At 39.8% G+C, this 22157-nt stretch overlaps 1 protein-coding gene across 3 annotated transcripts in view; it reads right to left on the reverse strand.

The window, feature by feature from the left end:
• Positions 1–22157, reverse strand: part of COMMD10 (COMM domain containing 10) — a 156582-nt gene that overhangs the window by 108703 nt on the left and 25722 nt on the right. For all 3 annotated transcript variants that reach the window (XM_030566541.1, XM_030566543.1, XM_030566542.1), the window contains exon 5: positions 12469–12579. In XM_030566541.1, coding sequence (XP_030422401.1) covers positions 12469–12579 — 111 coding nt within the window. The remainder of the gene's footprint in view (positions 1–12468; positions 12580–22157) is intronic.

Consider the following 22157-nt stretch of genomic DNA (forward strand, 5'->3'; position numbering starts at 1 on the left):
TGGGAAGGAAGTTTCCTCCAGGGCAGATTGGCAGAGGCCACGGGGATTTTTCACCTTCCTCTGCAGCGTGGGGCACGAGTCACGGGTCACTTGCTGGAGGAGTCTCTGCACCCTGAAGTCTTTAAACCATGATCTGAGGACTTCGATAGCTCAGACATAGGTTAAGAGTTTATTACAGGAGTGGGTGGGTGAGATTCTGTGGCCTGCATTGTGCAGGAGGTCAGACTAGATGATCACAATAGTCCCTTCTGATCTTAAAGTCTAAAGTCTATTAGAGTCTATGAGATTTGACACTGGAGAGAAAGACGGGAGGGCTTTTTTTAATAGCAAATACACACATTTCTTGTACTTCTTTATGAAAACTTCTCAAAATACCATCTATATTTATTTAATTCTGAACTACATATTCTCTCCTTATGAAACTATTACTTTGGTTCACCGGATCCTGTTTCCATTGAAATCAACAGCAAAATTCACATCAATTTCCATGGGAGCCACACAGAGACATTTTTAGCAATTTCATAAAACCTTATAACAGAGTAATACAATATATATTTCTATAACAGTGAATTAGACTGCCTAGAGTCATCAATGACAAGTAAAAAAATTTTACGGGCTAAGATAAAAGAAGGAATGAAACAGAATTGACAGTAAAAGCCTGCAATATACTACTAATTTAGAATGAAAGTAATGGTAACTGATTGAAAGGCTGACCAAAAAAAAAACAAAAAACAAAAAAACAAACCTCACAGGATCTAGGCCTCATGGGCAATCTTACCTTCCCAGATATTATTCTAAGACTAATACAGCAGTACAGTTCTTGGAGTGTGCTGAATATTGTTGCCAGTGATTCAACAGTTACACCTCTACCCCAATATAACGCTGTCCTCGGGATCCAAAAAAAAATCTTACCATGTTATAGGTGAAATCGCGTTATATCAAACTTGCTTTGATCTGCCGGAGTGCGCAGACCCACCCCTCCGGAGCACTGCTTTACCGCGTTATATCTGAATTAGTGTTATATCGGGTCGCATTATATCAGGGTAGAGGTGATTTATAATGAGTTCTGTTTTGGATGTAAAGCCCAATCTTGCAGTCCTTTCCCAGACAAAATTCCCATTAATTTATTTTGAAGTTAATTGCAGTTTCACCAGAGTAAAGATTGCAGGGTCAAGCCCACAATATTAGCTAAGAGGCAAATTTTCAAACAAACCATAAGAGAAAGAAAAAGTTAAAACTAGGATAGACACCTTCGATCAGAACATGGTATTTCAAAAATATCAGGACATTTGAAAATCAGGAAATCTAGAGATACTAAGCATTAAAAGTCTTATATTTCCTGAAACAAGTTTAACACTGTCCACACATCACCACACAGGGAATCACTGACTAACGTAATCTAAGTAATTCAGCTATTTTTCCACTTATTGAAATTAACAACGGAAAAATTATGTGCAGAGCTCAATTCACCTCTGTACAAAAGAGGCAAGATTATTACATGTTTCCTAAGGAAAAAGAGCGTATCTCTCTCTCTCTATCTAGGAGGGAAATGGCCAGGGCAGGGTGCAGGCTGTGCGGGGCAGTTTACCCTTGCATTCTGTTTGCTCCTGATGAGAGCTCCTCCAACATTGAGCAATAGTCAATATGGTTTCTGTAAAGGGAAATCGTGTCTTACTAATCTATTAGAGTTCTTTGAAGGGGTCAACAAACATGTGGACAAGGGGGATCCAGTGGACATAGTGTACTGAGATTTCCAGAAAGCCTTTGACAAGGTCCCTTACCAAAGGCTCTTACGTAAATTAAGCTGTCAGGGGATAAAAGGGAAAGTCCTTTCATGGACTGAGAACTGGTTAAAAGACAGGGAAAAGAGGGTAGGAATTAATGGTAAATTCTCAGAATGGAGAGGGGTAACTAGTGGTGTTCCCCAAGGGTCAGTCCTAGGACCAATCCTATTCAATTTATTCATAAATGATCTGGAGAAAGGGGTAAACAGTGAGGTGGCAAAGTTTGCAGATGATACTAAACTACTCAAGATAGTTAAGACCAAAGCAGATTGTGAAGAACTACAAAAAGATCTCACAAAACTAAGTGATTGGGCAACAAAATGGCAAATGAAATTTAATGTGGATAAATGTAAAGTGATGCACATTGGAAAAAATTACCCTAACTATACATACAATATGATGGGAGCTAATTTAGCTACAACAAGTTCGGGAAAAGGTCTTGGCGTCATCGTGGATAGTTCTCTGAAGATGTTCGTGCAGAGGTGGTCAAAAAAGCAAACAAGATGTTAGGAATCATTAAAAACGGGATAGAGAATAAGACTGAGAATATATTATCACCCTTATATAAATCCATGGTACACCTACATCTCGAATACTGTGTACAGATGTGGTCTCCTCACCTCAAAAAAGATATTCTAGCACTAGGAAAGGTTCAGAAAAGGGCAACTAAAATGATTAGGGGTTTGGAGAGGGTCCCGTATGAGGAAAGATTAAAGAGGCTAAGCCTCTTCAGCTTGGAAAAGAGGAGACTAAGGGGGGATATGATAGAGGTATATAAAATCATGAGTGATGTGGAGAAAGTGGAAAAGTTATTTACTTATTCCCATAATACAAGAACTTGGGGTCACCAAATGAAATTAATAGGTAGCAGGTTTAAAACAAATAAAAGAAAGTTCTTCTTCACACAGCGCACAGTCAACTTGTGGAACTCCTTACCTGAGGAGGTTGTGAAGGCTGGGACTATAACAAAGTTCGAAAGGGAACTGGATAAATTCATGGTGGCTAAGTCCATAAATGGCTATTAGCCAGGAAGGGTAAAGAATGGTGTCTCTAGCCTCTGTTCATCAGAGGATGGAGATGGATGGCAGGAGAGAGATCACTTGATCACTGGCTGTTAGCTTCACTCCCTCTGGGGCACCTGGCATTGGCCACTGTCGGTAGACAGATACTGGGCTAGATGGACCTTTGGTCTGACCCAGTACGGCCGTTCTTATGTTCTTGAAAAGTAAGTGGTTTCTGTTTTAATTGCCCTCTTCTTGAAGGAGCTGGAAGTACAATTTACTCTTCTTAGTGTGGTTAAATGTTGATAGATGTTTGGCTGTGTGTGAGTTTTCCCTCTGTGTGCCACCCCAGACAGACAGCTGGCAAAGCAGACCTCGAGCAAACCACCCAATGACCACAAGATCTGTTAAGGGCCAAAGGCAACCAGCCAGGTTTAATTATCAATGAAGCACAGTGCTAGTATTCCACAGACTTTACCAGACTACTTATATATGTATGCCTATAACAATGGACTAGCTCAGACAGCAGAACTTCCCTTACCTCCCTAGGCCAGACAAAAATAGTCCCTCTGAGATACATTTTTATACCCTGATACATACAAGTTAGTACTGCCCTCTGACATAGTTACTTTCCCCTGACATGGCTAGTTATTACTTATTCTTGTACATATTGGTTTGATTAAAACAATTTATTACATACTGTTATCCTGACCTTATCTTTAGGAGGGGGTAAAAGTGTTCCTGTTACCTTTGGGGAATGTTTTTGTACCATCCTTGATATCGGGATGTTTTGGTACCACTTGATATCAGGATGTGTTTGCGTGAGCACTCTGTGACTAGCACTCCTTAACAAAGTGTATTTTTGCAATACAGTAACTCCTCATTTAACGTCGTCCCATTTAACGTTGTTTCAATGTTACATCCCTGCTCAATTAGGTAACATGCTTGTTTAAAGTTCTGCAATGCTCCATTATAACGTTGTCTGGCTGCCTGCTTGTAAGATTCTGCAGAAGAGCAGCAACTTTACAAGGGAGCATTGTACAAGTTCCGCTTCGCCTCTTCCTCCTCGACCCTCCCAGTGCTTCCCCCACTGCCATGGTGCTTAGGACTTCTGGGAGGGAGAGGAAGGAGCAGGGAAGTGCCCCGTCTCCACTCCTCCCCCTCCCTCCCAGAAAGTCCTAAGCATCTCCATTCCTCCCACTCCCTGCCAGAAAATCCTAAGCGCTGCCAAACAGCTCTTTTGGCGGTGCTTAGGACTTTCTGGGAGGGAGGGGGAGAAGTGGACACATGGAGCTTCTCTGCTCCTCTCCCTCCCTCCCAGCACTTCACCTTTAGAACTTTCTGGGAGGGAGGGGCAGGAGCGTGGAAGAGCTGCATCTCCGCTCCTCTCTCTCTCTCCCTCCCAGAAAGTCCTAAGCGCTGCCAAACAGCTTAGGACTTGGGGGAGGAGGGATGTGGCATGCTCCGGAGAGGAGGTGATGTGGGGATGGGAAGAGGTGGGCCTGGAGTGGAGTGGGGACCAGAAAAAGCAGGCCTGGAGCATTCCCGGCAAAGTCCGAGCCTCTTCTTCTCCAGGGAAGCTACTGCTGCTGCTGCAAAGGTGCTTCCTAGCGTCCTTGCCTGCAGTGGGCTGTGCCTGTGTGGGGTAAGCCAGGGACACTTCCCAACAACAGTACAGTACAGTACATGATGCCTTTTGTCTGCCCAAAAAACATTTCCTTGGAACCTAGCCTCCGCATTTACATTAAATCTTACAGAAAAATTGGATTCGTTTAACATTGTTTCACTTAAAGTTACATTTTTCAGGAACATAACTACAATGTTAAGTAAGGAGTTACTGTATTGGCCTTGTACTTTCCAAACTTTGTGAGCAGGTTCTGCCTCATACCAGGCCTCTAATACAAGGGCTTAGGTTTCAGGCTCTCTTCCTACTACACTTCGTAAGGGCTTTGAGAAAACAATATCCAGATAAGCCCTGATCCCTGAGAAATGAGGAAGCACCAAGCTCTTAAGAGGAATGGGAGGTTACCTCAGATGTAAATTTGTTCAGCCCTGCCTCCTGAACCTGGACCCCACCTGCTTAACTCTCTCGAAGGAAAAGAAGAGCCATCCTTGCTTCAAATGCTATCACCATTGGCCACTGCTTTACACTGTTAGACCAAGCTGCAGACAAAAACTCCTTCAGAGGAAGAATGAAAAGGGAAACTTGATAAAGTTTCATACATTTTCCCTTAAAGATCCATAGTGCACTGGACTGCAGGTCATTTCTGTCTAGATGGCATGCAGACCAGAAACTACATTTTCATCTGAAGTCAGCAGACAGCATAGCTCAATGAGAAGGAAAGCACTATTTCTCTTGGTCTGCTCTGCCTTGCAGTTAAAGATGGAAGGAAATGTCCAGAATGGTGAACCTAATGAACAAAAAAGCATACTTTGTGAAGATAAGAGAAGCAGTAGACAGGATCCAAGCTTGTCAAAGTCTATATACGTGCAGAAAATCTGTTAAAATCAGGGATGGGGCGAGCAATTGGGATCTCAGTTTAAAAAGAAAAAAGTCTGTTCCAAATACTCATTTGAGACCTTTACAGACCTTTATTTTTATGTCCCTGTGTGATGACGTACTGCATTTCTGCCAAGTACAGTAAGACTGCTTAATTGATTTTAAAGAAATAATTAAAGAAAATCTGTTTAAAATATTTCTATTGCTATCTTCTTTCCTTTAAAAAGATCAATGGCGTTTTTAAAGTTGTCTGATAAAAATGACATAAGCATGAACATAAACCTGCTATAGTAAAATTATATTTTAACATGAGCTGTCAGAAAAAATTAGGTGTTTATGAAAAACTGGCATCTTATTAGTTTTGTTTTGTTTTGTTTTGTTTAGTATTGTATTGTCAACTTTGACAGGATCACCTGTGACAAGTTTTGGGAAGTAACAGAATACCTGAAAACTGCAATATACTCAGAGATATTATCATATGAACACTACAGATAGCAATTCTAGTAGAAAAGAAAAATATGAGCAAAAAGAAAAAAGGCCAATGTGGGCACATAAAGAAGTACTTAAAAGAGCCAAAGGTTAAAAAGAAGTTGTATATGAAATGGAGAAGGGAGGAAAGCAACAAGAAAGGGGAGAAAATAAATCAATGGAATAAGATTTAATTTAGATAACTACAAGGTAATACATTTGGAGAAAATAATACTAAGCAGAATACAAAATGGGAGAATACTAGATAGGAAATGAGGATTTTCAGGTATAATACAGGCAATATATGTCCAATCTCACAATAAATCATGTATGTCCTTTTCTTCCATTTTGTGTTGTCTGCTCCTAATGGAATGATGTGGCAGGAATGGTATTAAAGGAGCCATGATCCCTGGAGAGTAAAGAGGGGGACAGATGGACCAGGCCTCTAAACCGTTCCAGGAGCTCAAACACACTCATCCCCCTTTGGCAAGCGCTTGGTACAAACATTAAGGCGATATCCTGAACATCTCAAACTTTTCTATGAACTTCACCACACAAGAGTCTGAGATGGCCCCAGGGAATTCAGAGAATAATCCTGAGCTATTACAGAGATTAGGTTGAGATGTCTTATGGAGATTTGTCATCTGCAATTTAGGCATAACTAATGCCATAGTCTCAAAGTACAATAATACCGTACCACCTCATTTTCTACATATATAAATTATTCTTTATACATTATGAAAATGCCTTTGTCTAGATAAGCATAAAATAAATATAGGGCTTTTTCTTTTGATTACTTCTTTGTTTGCAAACCAGTATCATACTGGCGGTACAGCTATCGGAATAAGAATTATTAACTTGTATTCCCTCCATTGGTTAACTGGCTCTACAGCCATAAAGACAGTAATACCCATAAGGTCCTAAATAAATTATCAATTTTCTCCAATTTCTCAAAAACATCAGAATGGTAACTATTTACAGTAGGGTAAAAGTAGCAACATTTTAAAACCAATAAAAAGGCACTAAAAGAAATGTGTGTGTGAATATTTTAACAAGAAAAAAATTACTAAAATTACACAAAAGAAATTTTTAACAGCACTATTATTAAGAAATGTTATCATAAACCTATGTAAGAAATCCTTTTTAGATCATTTTCTACGATTTAGAAATATAATTTAACATTTTTGATCCTCAAACTGTATTAGCAGGTCTCACTTTACTCCAAGTTAAAATTTCCTTTCCATAAAAAAAGCACCATCTGTAATCAGACTCCAATCCAATTTACCATAAGCTAAATGATGTTTTTGTTGTCAAGGTGATTTCATACCAGCTCCCCAGGAAAAGACAGATGAAACAAAAGGACTGAGAATAAGTGAAGATTGAAGCTTGTAGCAAATGAGGATACAAATTTACCAAAATTCAGATAATCTAAGCTTAATTATTTTAGAGTTTTAGACAGCATATTTCCTTGGCAATTAAGATATTGCAACTAATAACACAAATTAACAGAAAAAGTCCAACCAGAATATTTCCTTGGGGGGTTTTCCTCGTATACCTTAAGCATTATAACTCTGAAAGTCACTTTATACCTTTCAAACATTACTGCATGGAATACAAATCTGAGGTGTTGTGTATCTTTCAACTCAGAACTCAGACTGCCTTTGAACTACTTTAAGTCATAGCTGTGGAACAATACCATAGAAACATCCAAGAGCTTAAAATTATTTCTCCAGGGAGGAAAATCAAGTACCAGTTTTGAACGTCAGATTCTGACAAAGGAGCTCATGTTTGAGTGATCTTTAATTTAGTTAGCTGTAGTAAAAAAATGAATCTGATCATACTAGTACAATTAGCAAAAATGAAACTAAAGACAAATTTCATTTACTTTGCTCTGGATATTTTTGATTAATAGGCATTAATTTTGTAAGCGGGTGCAACAGAACTCTATTGTTATATATGGATTAGAAATGTAAACACTTAGCATTTCCCACAACTACTGACTTCACAATTGATTTTGAATATTATTTCAAGAAACAGACAAGTGCCAGAGAAGTATAATGAAGGGAAAGAGCACTACTGCCCCCTAATGAGTTAATTTAGAAAGAAATTTCTGTTCATCATTTCAATCTTTCTCCTTCATGGAGCAACAACAGGCCATTACATTCAAGCATGGAGGATAAATAGCACATATAAACAATTAGCCATTTTGAAATAGTAACTAGGATGCATACCAAAATTCTGAATAAGAGGCTGCAATTACTTCTACGTATAAGGTTTGGGAGAAAATGAGAAAAGCTGTATAACATTTAGGATGCTGAGATAAGTGCTTAGCATTTTCGTATATAGAACCTTTGCTGATGAAAAGTACTTTACAAACATTAACTAATTAAGCCTCAACACTTTTATGAAGCAGATAGATGAGTGCCTTTTTTTTGTTTTAAAACCTGTCCTATACTCGATGTGATCAATAAGCCACAAGGCAGTTGCTATTATTCTTCAGGTCAACCTAGATTTCTAAATTTCAGTGTGCAAAACATTACAGCATTTGTATGTTTTTGTTGTTGCACCATTCCATCTACTAAGCACCAATTTCAGAGTTGTTATTCAAGGCTCGTAGTAACTGCAAGAAAATCCAATTCCATCTGATTGCATCAATAAAAAGAAACAGAAAGAATAAACAGGAAGAGTTTAGGAACTGGAATTGTGTTTATAAAGGAAATGTGTGCTGGTAGATTGAACAATATAAACTGTCTTTTGATTAAATAAAACAACAACCGCATGATCTATCGGTAAATATTCATATGTCACTACCTGACCAACAGGGGTGCAAAAAGCCACTTTTGATATATATGGCTTGAGTTTCAACAGTTACATCATACAGGCAGACTGGTTCCATAGGATTCTAATGTCAATGAACAACCCAATGGATAAGGACTTTGTCTTTATATTTTTATAACTGGAAACCGATGCAAAGAAACAGAGCGACTTGTCTAATGCCATATATATGAAAGCCAGAAATAGTGTTTTAATTCTCTATTTTAAACCCTGAAAATACTGTATACAGATTACAAAAAAGTCAAAATGAATCCACTTTACACATGGGGAAAAAAAAACTTTCAGCTGGGCCTCTACTCAACTTTTAAGTGCCCATGCATAAAATTGCACACAATCATACTTGGTCCTACACTTCACAGGTGGAAATACTAGGCACAACACTGCAAAGATATGAACATCCGCATACACACTTTTAACAGTCTTAACTATTAGCCAATACTTGTATGTTAGGAGTAGGGCATGCTATATTAATAATTTATTATAACCAGCATGTGGACAGATATGTTAACCAAATTATATTAGGTCTTTCCTACAATTCTGTTCACTTTGCTCACTTATGTCAAGTAATATATATCCCACAATACTCTGCAAAGCTAAACATAGCTTTTGGCATTAGTGAATATAATACCTCTCAAACGCAAGATTCATTGGTTCTGTGTCCTAACACATGACAATAGGTATCCTGGGGTGGAATATGGTATCCAAAACAGAGATAAAAAAAGGTACACCATGGTACCAGAAAAACAGGTGTAACCCCTTTGGGCTTTAGAGAGCATGGCCCTTTTAAATCTTTGTGCTAAAGGGGGGCAGTGATGATTGTTCCAAGAAGAGGGAGTGCTGTTTTTTGTTGTTGGTTTTATTTTTGTTTTGTTTTGGGAGGGGAGAGGGGGTTGGCTGGCAGGGAGGAAGAAGCAAGTAGAGAGAGGGAGAGCAATGGGATGTGTGTCTGCAGCTCCAGACAGAAGGGCTGCAGCAAGCAGTCTCTCCCAGAGTGAAGACGCCGAGAACCTGCCCGAAGCCTGGGAGGGATAGAGCGGTCAACCAGGGACACCCCAAGACAGGAGCCAGAAGGAGCACTGTGGTAGGGAGGAATCTCCCGAGAAGGACAAACTGGAGCTGGACCCAGTATCACTGCTGCCCAGAGTGGTATGGGGCTCTGAGTACTGGGGCTTGTGAGTTTGCATTGGAAGGAAGCTGTAGCTAGTTAAGTGGGGAGGCTGACTATAGCAGCATTCAAAAAAGAACTAGATAAATTCATAGAGGATATGTCCATCAATGGGTATTAGTTGGGATGGTGTCCCTAGCCTCTGTTTGCCAGAAGCTTGAAATGGGTGACAAGGAATGGACCTAGGGTTGCCAGGTGTCCAGTTTTCGATCAGAAGACCTGGTCAAAAAGGGACCCTGGCGACTCCTGTCAACACTGCAGACCAGACCATTAAAAGTCCAGTCGGCCGCACAGCGGGGCTAAGGCAGGCTCCCTGGCTGATGTGGCTCTGTGTGGCTCCTGGAAGCAGCGGCATGTCCTCTGGCTCCTACGTGGAGGGGTAGCCAGGGGGCTCTGATGCTGTCCCCTCCCCAAAGGCCAGCTCTGCAGATGCATTGCTTGGTGTCTGCCCTTTCAGACTGTGGCCTGTGGGGCCTTGTGTTGAATGTAACCCTGTTTTATCACTTCCCCTATCTTTCCCCCCCTGTTGTTTTCCTCCATTCATCGCTGTGTAAATAAATATTTCCCTTTCCTATATTCATTGTACTCTTCCGGTATGTGTATGTTCATTTTGAGGGGGTTGGAACAGGTGCCCTTATGGTGAAAGGGCCTGGTAAAAAAGTGATTGGTGAATTTTAGTCTTGGATGATGTATATACAGTGCTTTCGAAATTGTACACAGGTCTGGTAGTTTTGAAGGCCTAGTTTTGAAGCACACTTTCTGTGTAAAGTGAGCTGCATGCTGTGAAAAACAGTTTCCCAGAGGGAGTGGTGAGTATACCTCCTTAACGTATTGTACTATTTTATCTTCAGGCAATAAATTTGCTAACTTTGGTTATTTGGTCTCCTGAACATTTTTAATATCAAACCACAAATTCAGTCAATCAATGATCTATATATTTTAATCACTATAACACTAATAACTGATAGTCTAACTATATAATCACTTTGGTTACCACTGAATTGCAGCTAATCCTGCAGATGATCACACTGGCTATAAAACATTTTAGGACAAAAAGAGAAAAAGAATACAATATCCAGTTTCTTCTGGAAGAATTTAAACAAGAACATCAACCAAAAATTAGCATATCCAACAGTACAATGCTCCCACTAAAATAAAGCATATGCATTGGTTCTCCGCCTCCTCAAAAAGATCTTCACTTGATTCACTAATACAAGTACCTGCAGCACCTGGATTTCACTTACTGTTCTCCCATCTAAGTAATGACCAAGCCTGACCACATGTGACTTTAATGTAGGAACAAACCATAGCTCAAGGTGGCATGGTTGGATGCATTAGGATCCATTCTGTCTTTCTGCCATAATGTACAAAATCTTAATGAATTCACTTCTTTTTTAAAAGAGTTACATACTCTTATCAAAACAACAATAAAACTTCAAGAGAAACTATTTATTAAGAAGGAATATTCCTTTATAGCAGCATGTGCATGTTTTTCCAGTGTTTTTTTTAAGTCATTTTTTGTAGCTGCATTTTACATATGTTGCTCGTTACGACTTGTATACAAAATGCTATCTGCTTTGTGTATTAAGGTTTTTAAAATTCACCCTCAGGTAATCTACTGTTTTTTCTAAAAACAAAGAGCTCTGTTACAGGCGCCATTTCAAGGCACCAAGAAGACCAAGGGCTTAAGTCTCCTTATTTATTCCAGTGTAAGTCAGGAGTAAACTCTATTCAAGTTAGTGGAATTACTGTGGTTTAAAGATGACCTGAGAGCAGAATCAGGTTCCTTGAATTAAAATTTTCCTCTGTTTTTTAAAAATCTACTTTTTCACTAACACAGATTATGGTAGAGACCACAAAAGTTGGGGGGGGAAGATTACTTTCCACTGGCAAAGTGAGGTAATTCTATCCTAAAATCTGCAAAACCAGTAGATCTTACTATTCAAGCATAAACAAAACATTATTTGTATTACTTTGGGATTTTTTTAAGTTTACTTTCTATAGTAGTCAGACCTTGCCTATATTAAGGTTTACCCACCACTGTATTGGTTCCATTCAAATCACTAGCAAAAAATACAACATAAATGTAAAAAGTAGTTTCCGTTGACATAGTATATCCGTTTCAAATTGAAATAAGATACACCAGCACAACCCAAAGTTTACATTGGTGCAGCATGTTTACACCAGTGGCTGTCCCAGTGTAGCTACACCAGTGGCTAAAAACCACATGCTAGACAGGGCTGTACAATAAAAATGTAAAGACCCTGGCTCTCCACTGTCATTTACTACACCTGTATAGTGGCCTTAGAACACATGCATAATTATTTGATAAAATCTCAGCCCTACTTTGCAAAGCATAAATGAAAACAAAGTAGAAGGCAGTGGAAAACCAGGTGCAAAATATGTAAGAGTTATCAATCATGAGGTACATACTATAAAATAACCACACCCCACGGCATGTCCTGTCAATATCTTTATAGTACAAAGAACTGCTTATATGGCCTTAACCCCAAAACCTATTTAACGCAAATAACAATACGCCAATTCTTTATTAATTCTACTTGCTTAAATTAAATTACCTTTAAAAAAAATAAGTAAAAACACTGTTGTAAGATTAGTGACAATCAGTAGAGCTAGTTATAGTCTTAGAACCTTAAAATAATAATACTTTAAAAAATTGCATAAGTTCACTCTGCCAGACAGTGGCTTTCCTACCTTTGAATCTTCATTGCTCATTCCAAGTTCTAATACAGCTTGAGGAGATTTCAGTTTTGCTTGGGTGGACTGAGCCATCTGAAGGTTAAGCTGCCATCCAATTGTCTCAAGCTATAAAACACAAGTTCAAATTAGAATCAGATGCTGCAGAAACACTAAGGAGGTGAGCTTTCAACATTTCTCAGTGGTCTGTGTCAATGAACATGGATGGCCAGGCTCTATGTAGGTATTAGAGTTCCTATGCAAAGCACGTTCTGCAAATTCTCCCTCAACTATATAATGTGGCTTGTTTTAAATTAATCTGCAGGAACACCCTTTAAATATCATTTATTCTACGACAATTGTGACAACTTTGAGGGTAAAGCTGTGGTATGTTCAAGTAAATAATTGTGTTCCTAAAATTACAGAGGACAGTGACTTAACGCTAATTTCTGCACAATTGGGAAGCAATTTATAAACCAAATCTAAAAAAAATAATTTTCAAAGGTGCTGACCCCCTGAGGTTCCCACTTAAATTGTGTTTTATACTTAAATTTCCTTCCCAAAAATAGAATTTTAACAGAAAATGTGGTCTTCTTTGGAAAGTAACTAAATAAGAATGTTAAATTCTTACATCAGCAGGTCTGCTCCCTGTGTGCATTCCATCACGCCTGCCAATACTCATGACAAGAATTATTCTGTGTGGCTTTCCACTCCTGTTAACACTGCAGAACTAAAACAGCTAAGAGTGTGACCTGCAAAGTCTGTTCCTTCTTCAGTTACAAACAAAATGCACATAAAAAGGAAACCATACAAAACACACTCTATATCACTTAAGTCAAGGACCTAAAGTGATTTTCAAACATCAGCAAATTATGCATCACAATACCCCTTATAAGGAGGGTATTACTACATAAAGCACAGAACTAGGGGGCTTACAGGAAACAATTTCTCTAGCTACACGAGAAGAGAAGAAAACTGAAGGGCTGTTACCTGCTGACAGGTTTAATTAGCATATCACTTGCTTCTAGTTAGTTTTATAAAGTTTTTAATTCTATTATTTGGAATTTCTTTACATTTTGTTCACAGGAATGCATTTTAAATTGGTTATGGAACTAAATATATTAAATGACAAAAATCTTTGTTAATGCAGAGTTAAGGGTGTCCAGTGATAGCTTTTGCCCTTCCAGAATGTCAAGTTCAGCAAAACTCAAACTTCTGAAAACAGGAAATACAGAGTTATGATAAACACCCACACAACCTTAACTCTGCCCTCAGAGCCTCCAATAGCCACTGGGAATGGTCTACATGCACTCCAGATACATTCACATTTCAGTGTAACTGTATTGAATGGGGGAGGAATAAGTTGGAGCTTCTTAGAAGAACTGTGATTGTGTATGGTAAGTGCAGTTAGCACCCATCCATTAAAGTGAAAAAGCAGAGTGGGAATGTGTGTGTTATAGGCATTGTGGGACACTGCTCAAAGAGAGCACTGTTAAAGTTGCATAGGAGTTACCTTAACTCTGTATTTCCTGATTTTCAAAAGTTTGAGTTTTGCTGAATTTGATGTTCTGGAAAGGCATGAGCTATTACCCAGCAACCTTAATGCTGCATTAACCATGTTTTTTGGCATTTAATTTCCTAGCTCTTTAAAAAGAAAGAGAAATGTTTGTTGGTAGGAGCTAATAGTCATTTAGACAATTCTATTTCTCACCTACGTTTGCAGATGATATACTACTGTGGCTAGGTAATAATGAAAAGACTCAGCTTTCATATAGGGCTTTTCATCTCAAAAGTATTTTACATCATCATCCCGTTTTACAGATGGGAAACTAAGGCACAGAGAAGAGAAATCACCTAACAGGCCAGTGGCAGTGCTAGGAATAGTCCCAATCCAGTAGTTTTTTCAATAGACCACATGATTGCTATGTGACTCCTGAGTTTTCCTCACGTCTCCTGTACATTTTGTTACAATGGAATGGGGATAATGGTTATACTTTGACATGCTTGCAATGTGTATTTGCTAACAGGGCTGTTGAGAGAACTCTCACCCATGGTCTAGGGCCCAAAACCTTGACAGTTTTACTACATGATGGTTTCAGTAACTTTAAGTGTGTGAGAGATGATTGGTGGCTGCATGCTACCTTGGTTAAGTAGCCTCAGCTTCACACTGAGCTGAGCTCCTCACTCCTACTACCTGCCCCCATATGGGACTCCTGCCCCTGGTTCAACCAGGTTCCCCAGCTATGCCACAGGTCCATCCAGTTCGCTCCTCCTCAACACTGGGCACTCCCATCCAATCTCACACAACAGTGGGGTGTATATTAAATATTCATTTTCTAGATTTTAGATGTTTACATTTATGTTTCCTTCAGCCCCCTCTCTGCCCCAATCCAAGTTCACACAGAAGGACAGGAAGAGGGGCTCATATACCCCAAGAAGAGCAAGGTGCCCCAGATTCCAGTTCACACAGGGGGTATGGAGTGGGGCTTAGACCCAACCAGAAAGGCAATCCCCCTCCAATACCTGGTTCATAGGAGGGGGCAGAGAATGGGAGGTTAAATGGACTAGGGGATCCCAAATTGTGGCACACATACAGGAGAGAAATGAGGGACTGACAGGCACCCCCGCCCCTATTCTCCCCCAGTCCCCCTGTCACTCACCCACATGTCCCCGTCACTCACCCACATGTCCCTCTTCCCAGTTTCCCCACCCCTCCCCTCGCACTCTCCACCCTCTCTCCATCACTTGATTCCCCACCATTCCCACCTACTCTTCCCACCCCAATCTCCTTCCCCTCCCAGTGAGCATTTGTTTATTCATTTTCCAAAAAACAGTTCCCCAAAATAAAAATCCCCCTTGATAAAGGCAGAGTGGAGCAATATTTCTGTTTTTTTGTTTTTTTTTTACTTCAGATTTCTGGCCTGGGTTGGATTTGAACTCATGGCACATGTGCAGCGTAATCCCTTTAGCGCATCACTGAACATGCAAGGCTTTGGATGCTCTAAATGGAAGAAACAAAATCTGCTTCCAATAACTTTTTAATTTTCTTTCCTCCAAAGAACTAGTGGATGTTACGCACACTGTTGGGGTAACCCTTGAGCATTGGACAGCCTGATGCAATACTCTGAGCTCTCATTTGATCTCCGTGAGCAAAAAAGACTGCCAGAATCTCTCAACTCTAAGCAAAGTTATTTTTCCAAGGACTGTATCTTGGAAACCCATAGGTCCACCAGCCCCAGAGTTGGAATGCTAACAGAAACCCAGAGCTCCATGAGGTATACCAAATTTCAAGGCAATCCAATTAACCGTGTAGAATAGATTATAGATCACTTAGGAAAGCAGAGTTTTAAAACAGAAACCTGGTCTTAACCTTAATTATCACAGAGCTGTCATCCTTCTACAATGAAAGAGTATATGAATACATGAAAAGGTGCAACACCCTATTCTAATAATTAGTGAGCTCAAATTGGGTAGCTGATCAGAGGTGATAAACAGACTGATCCAAAGGCCACAGAAATCAATAGAAAGACACTTATTGACTTACGGATAGTCTATGCAAAATTTAAAAACCAATTTAACGAAGTCAGTTAAAAAGACAAATTAATTAAAAATTAGTGCAACTCTGTGGAGCAACACGTGTTTTACATCAGAGTGCCCTATTTCAATTTTGTTTATATTGAGTCTTAAGAAAAAAACAAAATAGGGTACTCAGTCCAAAATAAGAGTGTTCACACCAAAGGGTTTTACAGATTTAACTAAATACATTTAAAAGTGGTGCTCACAATGTGTGTAGACAAGGCATTAAGAGTTCCTGCTCTCATATCTGTTTGAATCTTTTATTTTAAACAGGATTAAGCTATATCAAAATAAACCACTTAAACTGAAATATCTGTCTGCACACAAACTTGAACCAATTTAACTAAATTGGATTAAAAACAACACACTATTATTAAAACTGGTGCAATTTGCAACATAGACAAGCCCATAGCACCTTGCTTTCCACTGGACAATAAGTCCAGCAATAGAGGTTCCAAACCAGAACATTGGACCGTATCGAGTAATTTGTTCAAACACTATTTAAGGTGATATAGAGCAACAGTCCCAAGTCAGTGGTGATGGACTGGATTGGACGTGGCAGCAGCACACCAAAGCAGTGAACAGCACATAGTACCTCAGGCCTTCTGGTGAAAAATCAAGGGGAGACCCTGTGACAAGCTCATGACTGCAGGGTCAAACCAGGGGGTTGTGACTAAGGTTTGTGTATGGTTTCCAATGAGCAAGAATCTCTAGAGCCCCAAAAGACTGGCTAACAGGTACTATCAGAAACTCTGAAGTATGCCAAATATTTGAGAAAAGAAACAACACCTAATGAAGAAGTAGTTTCTATAGCAGATTCTCAAGAAGCCCATGTGTTTGCTGTGTGAGGAAGGAACAACATTAAGGGAGTCCAAAGTTTTTGTTTAAATTTCTTAGAACTGCAAGTGTCAATAGGGTTTTAGGTGAGGGCTTGAGCCAAATGTTTGTTTTATTTTGAAAGGGACCTCCAGCAGTAAACTAAACATCATGTGTTAGAAATGCAGATTTATGGCTTTTATTTCACTCCTAATTCATACTTGTTCTGGAATATTGCAGACATCTTAGAACAAACACAACATATACAGCGACACAACAGTCTGAGTTAACAATAAAAGCCCTAACTTTTCTTATATTAGTTTACCTTAAAATTACTTTGTCTCTGGTAAGAATCATGGATTTTTTTTTTTCATTTTAATATAGCTGTATGAGAACTATATTTGATTAATATATTGTATGCTGTTTGAAGCTTCAAAGTGGTTTGCCTATTTATTTTCTTGAAAGAGAGATAGAACATATATTTTGCCATGGCTTTATTTATTTGGAAGATGCTCAAAATTCTGAAATAGTAACTAACCTTTTGTGAGTGGCAACAAGGTTTCTGTACAGTATTTATTTCTGAGTCACAGTACTTGCCAACAATTAAGTGGTACAACTTTTAGGATTAATTTTTCAAAGGATAAAAATACATTTCAATTCTTTTCATTTCTAATATAATGTTCACTATAATGACCCAAAAAGGTTAGAACGATTTTCCAGTATTCATACTCTACTATGATGTTTTAATGTAATCTCAGAGGTAATTCCTTGGATACACACACACACACACACCCCTCTCTCAATTTATTAAAATAAATAGATGCTTTCAGTTACTGTAGACTTCTGGCATCTTTCCACAGTTCCTCATCAGCATACTTGATATATTTATAATACATATATATATATACATATACACATAAGTACACATTTATATATATTCTACATACACACACGTATATGAAGAAAAGTTACCCTCTTTCTCTCAAATTTGAAGATAAATATGGTTTGTGTGTTATTTTGCTACATAACATCTTACTGGTAGCACTAACTTTTATCTAGTTTTAACAACTTTTTTATTTAAAAAAAATCACACACTTTTAACTGTCTGTAAACTAATGACAATGAAGTATAACTAGAAGATGGGGGGAAGGCAGTCGATATCATTAATACAAGTTAGCATTTATGGAACATCTTTCAGCTCTTTTCCTCTAGTACTACTGAGGATGACGAAGCAACTTAAAATGGGGAATCTTTAAACTACCTTCACAATCCCCTAATCCTGGGGCCATTTTGCAGCACACTGGCTCCCCAGGAGGTCATCATGGTAGCTGAGGACCAGCAAGCTTAAAGGAACATAACCACACACCCTACACATCCCCTGGGTGGAAAGCCTGCCCATGTGAAACTTAAATGGCATTTAAATATTATTTTCAGGGCTTAAGTGGTAGATAGGCCTTATGTGGATTCTCTGTACAACATGGAATTTACCCACTGTAAACTATATCCACAAAGTTAATGTTTGTAGTCTTGTGTAAACTATCGCCTCCACAACTCAAATTAACTTATTTGTAAAATTACTCTGTATCAGGTAAGACACTCCTGTTCAACTCACTTGTTTGTAGTATGATTTAATGCAAGATAAACTGAAGGAGTGTTGCATGAAAATCTAATAAAACTGGAAAGAGTTGTTATGGTTACATGATAGAGTCAAAGAATTTTATGAATTTTGACAAACAGCACAGCTACTAATAGGAAAGAACTATCCACATCAAACTATAGCATATTTAGAAGCCAACCTAACCCATAATGCTAAGGCGGCATTAACCGAAAGACATCATCGCATAAGCATACAAAGTGGATATCATGCACCATCTTCAGAGGCTAGCTGTTGGAAATCTACCACCAGTTCTGGCAGGAAAAGGTTTCAAGTCATCTGTTCCTGCAATAAACTAAGCTTACCTTCAGCAACAGGCTCCCTTCCCTAACAGACTCCAGATCTACTCCCACTGGATTCCCTATCCCCAACATATTGCCAGAGTAGTTGAGATGCTGAATTGTATTTCATTGTCCAGGTAACCTTATTTTGAATTAAACTGAAACAACTGAAAACAACAGTATAGAATCATAGAAATGTAGAACTGGAAGGAACCTTGATAAGACACACAGCCTCAGTGCAAGGGACTGGACTAAGTATTATCTAGACCAGTGGTTCTCAACTAATTTATCATTATGGGCCGCATATGCAGCCCGCCCCGGACCCCAGATTCCTGAGCCTGCAAGACCAGGTGGTAGCCCACCCCCGACCCCTGAGCCCGCAGGGCTGAGTAGCAGCCAGCTCTGGACCCAGATTCTGTGGGGCCGGGTGGCAGCCCACCTTGAACCCAGATCCCACACAGCTGGCTGACAGCCCCAACTGCACTGGGCAGCCATTAGCAAATAGCTGAGCTGGGCCATAGCTGTGTGCTAATTGGGCTGCACGCAGCCCGTGGGCCATTGGTTGAGAACCGCTGATCTAGACCATGCCTGAGAGGTGTTGGTCTAACGTGATCTTTAAAACCTCCAACAATGGAGATTGCACAACCTCCCTAGGTAATTTGTTCCAGTGCTTAACTACCCTGATAGGAAGCTTTTCTGAATGTCCAACCTAAATGCTCTTGCTGCAATTTAAGCCCATTAGTTCTTGTCCTGTCCTCACAGGTTAAGGAGAACAATTTATCACTCTCCTCTTTATAACACATACTTGAAGACTCTTTTCATGCCCCCTTCTCTTAGTATTCTCTTCTCCAGATTAAATAAGCCCTATTTTTTTTTCAATCTGTCCTCACAGTTCATGTTTTCTACACCTTCCATCATTTTTGTTGCTCTTCTCTGCACTTTTTCCAATTTGTCCACATCTCCTCCAGAGTGTGGTGCTCCAGCTGAGCCCTTATCGCTGCTGAATAGTAGAAAAATTACTTCTCATGTATTGCTTATGACACTCCTGCTAATTCATCCCAGATTGATTGCATTTTTTGCAACAGTATCACATTGACAACTCATATTTAGTTTGTACCCATTGTAACCTCCAGATCCTTTTTTGCAGAACTCCTTCCTAGGCAGCCACGTCCCATTTTGTATTTGTGCAATTGATTATTCCTTCCTAAGGATAGTACTTTGTATTTGTCCTTACTGAGTATCATTCTATTTATTTCAGACTATTTCTCCAGTTTATCAAGATCATTTTGAATTCCATTTCTGTCGTTCAAAACTTACTATCATCTGCAAACTTTATATATGTACTCTTTATGCCATTATCCAATCATTTAATAAGATCGTGAATAGAACTGGACCCAGAACCCCAGCTGATATGCCCTTCCAGCTTGATTGTGAACCATGGATAACTACTTTCTGAATATGCTTTTCCAACAAGTTTTGCACCCACCTTATAGTAGGTTCATTAAGTTTACACTTCTCTAGTTTGTTTATGAGGAGGTCATGTGAGACAGAATAAAAAGCCTCACTAAAGTCAAGGTATATCACATCATCTGCTTCTCCCTCCTCTCTCATCTTGTTAACATGTCAAAGGAGGATATTAGGATGGTTTGACATGATTAGTGCTTGACAAATCCATATTGACTATTATTTATCACCTTATTTTCTTCTAGCTACTTACAAATTGATTGTTTGGTTATTTGGTCCATTATCTTTTCCAAGTACCTGCATGCCTGCCCTGCCCCTGGCACTGCACCGCTCCACGAAGAGCTGCGGCCTCGGGATAGGGGCGTGGAGGGCTCCATGCGAGCTGCCTTTGCCGCGCCTCCCTCAGAAGTGGCCGGCACCACGTCCCTGCAGTCCCCACGCAGGGGGACAGAGGCTCCATGCATTGCCCTTGCCTCCAGGCTCCGCCTCCCACAGCTCCCATTGGCCAGGAACAGGGAACTGCGGCCAATGGGAGCTTTGGATGAGGCACCTGGAGGCACAGCAAGGGCAGCGCACGCGGAACCCTCCACGCCCCCCCAGGGCCACAGAGCTTTGTGGTGTGGCGCAGGGACAGGGCAGACATGCAGGGAGCCTGCCCTGGCTCCGGGGCGTGTCGCTGCCACCCAGGAGCCGCTTTAGATAAGCGGCACCAGGCCGGAGCCCGAACCCCTCCTGCACCTGGCCTCCCAACTCCCTGCCCTAAGCCCCCTTGTACAGCATACATCCCTCCTGCACCTCATCCCCCAGCCCTGAGCAGCAAGAGCATTTAGGTTGGACATTCAGAAAAGCTTCCTATCAGGGTAGTTAAGCACTGGAACAGCATACATCCCTCCTGCACCCCAACCCCCTGCCGAGCTCCCTGCTGCACCCTGCACCCCTGTGCACCCCAACCCTCTGCCCTGAGTCCCCTCCCGCAGTCTGCACCCCTCCTGCACCCCTGCCCTGAGCCCCTTCCTGCACACCGCACCCCCTCCATACCCCACACCCCATCCTCTGCCCCAGCCCTGGATACAATTTCTCCACCCAGATGTGGCCTTCGGCCCAAAAAGTTTGCCCAGCCCTGGTTTAAACTGTAACTAAGGCTGCAAATTGTAAGAGTAGCTGAAATCAACATTATCAGAATTTCTACAAAAGAAAGAAGCTTAGATAATTATGTGACAACCAATCAGCTAAAGCTTTAGTATCAACATATTATGAATACTCTGGTTATTACATTCAGATCCTTGCAATTTCTTTGAAAAGATGTACTACATTTAGAATTACTAGCTTTTCACTAAAATACAATACAAATTGCATCTCCCATTTGTGCAAGATTCCCAGATGTACGGCATTTAAAATTACTAGCTTTTCACTATAAGGTAATACAAATTGCACCTTTCATTTGTGCATGTTTACACCATCTATGTAATAACTTAAAACATATTTATTCAAATATCTAATAAATTCAAGATTTTGATATTATCTGATACGGTTTAGAATACACAATTAAACCATATTAAGCCTATAACACTGCTTTATATTCATAGAAAACCTAGACCAGGAATGGTGTTGAATACCTTGTCATATACATCATTAGATCTCTGCATAAACAAATATTACTTCTGTTTACATATAAAAGGATTTGAATGCTGACTGGCTTTGTCCTGGTGTGACAAAGTAGATGAATAATTTACATTTATCTCAGATAAATACATTGCAAATTCATCTTAATTACAAAATCAGAAAAGCATAGCCTTCTGGACAGAATACTTGTTAGCAAGTCTGACAGGGTGGAGGTAGAAGTTGTGCTAAATTGAGAGTAGGTGTTCTATAATTTTCTGTGCACAGAACAGTAAGTTAAAGAAAACCCAATGTAG

Source organism: Gopherus evgoodei, chromosome 6, assembly GCF_007399415.2.
Source record: "Gopherus evgoodei ecotype Sinaloan lineage chromosome 6, rGopEvg1_v1.p, whole genome shotgun sequence".
NCBI classification, from domain to species: domain Eukaryota; kingdom Metazoa; phylum Chordata; order Testudines; family Testudinidae; genus Gopherus; species Gopherus evgoodei.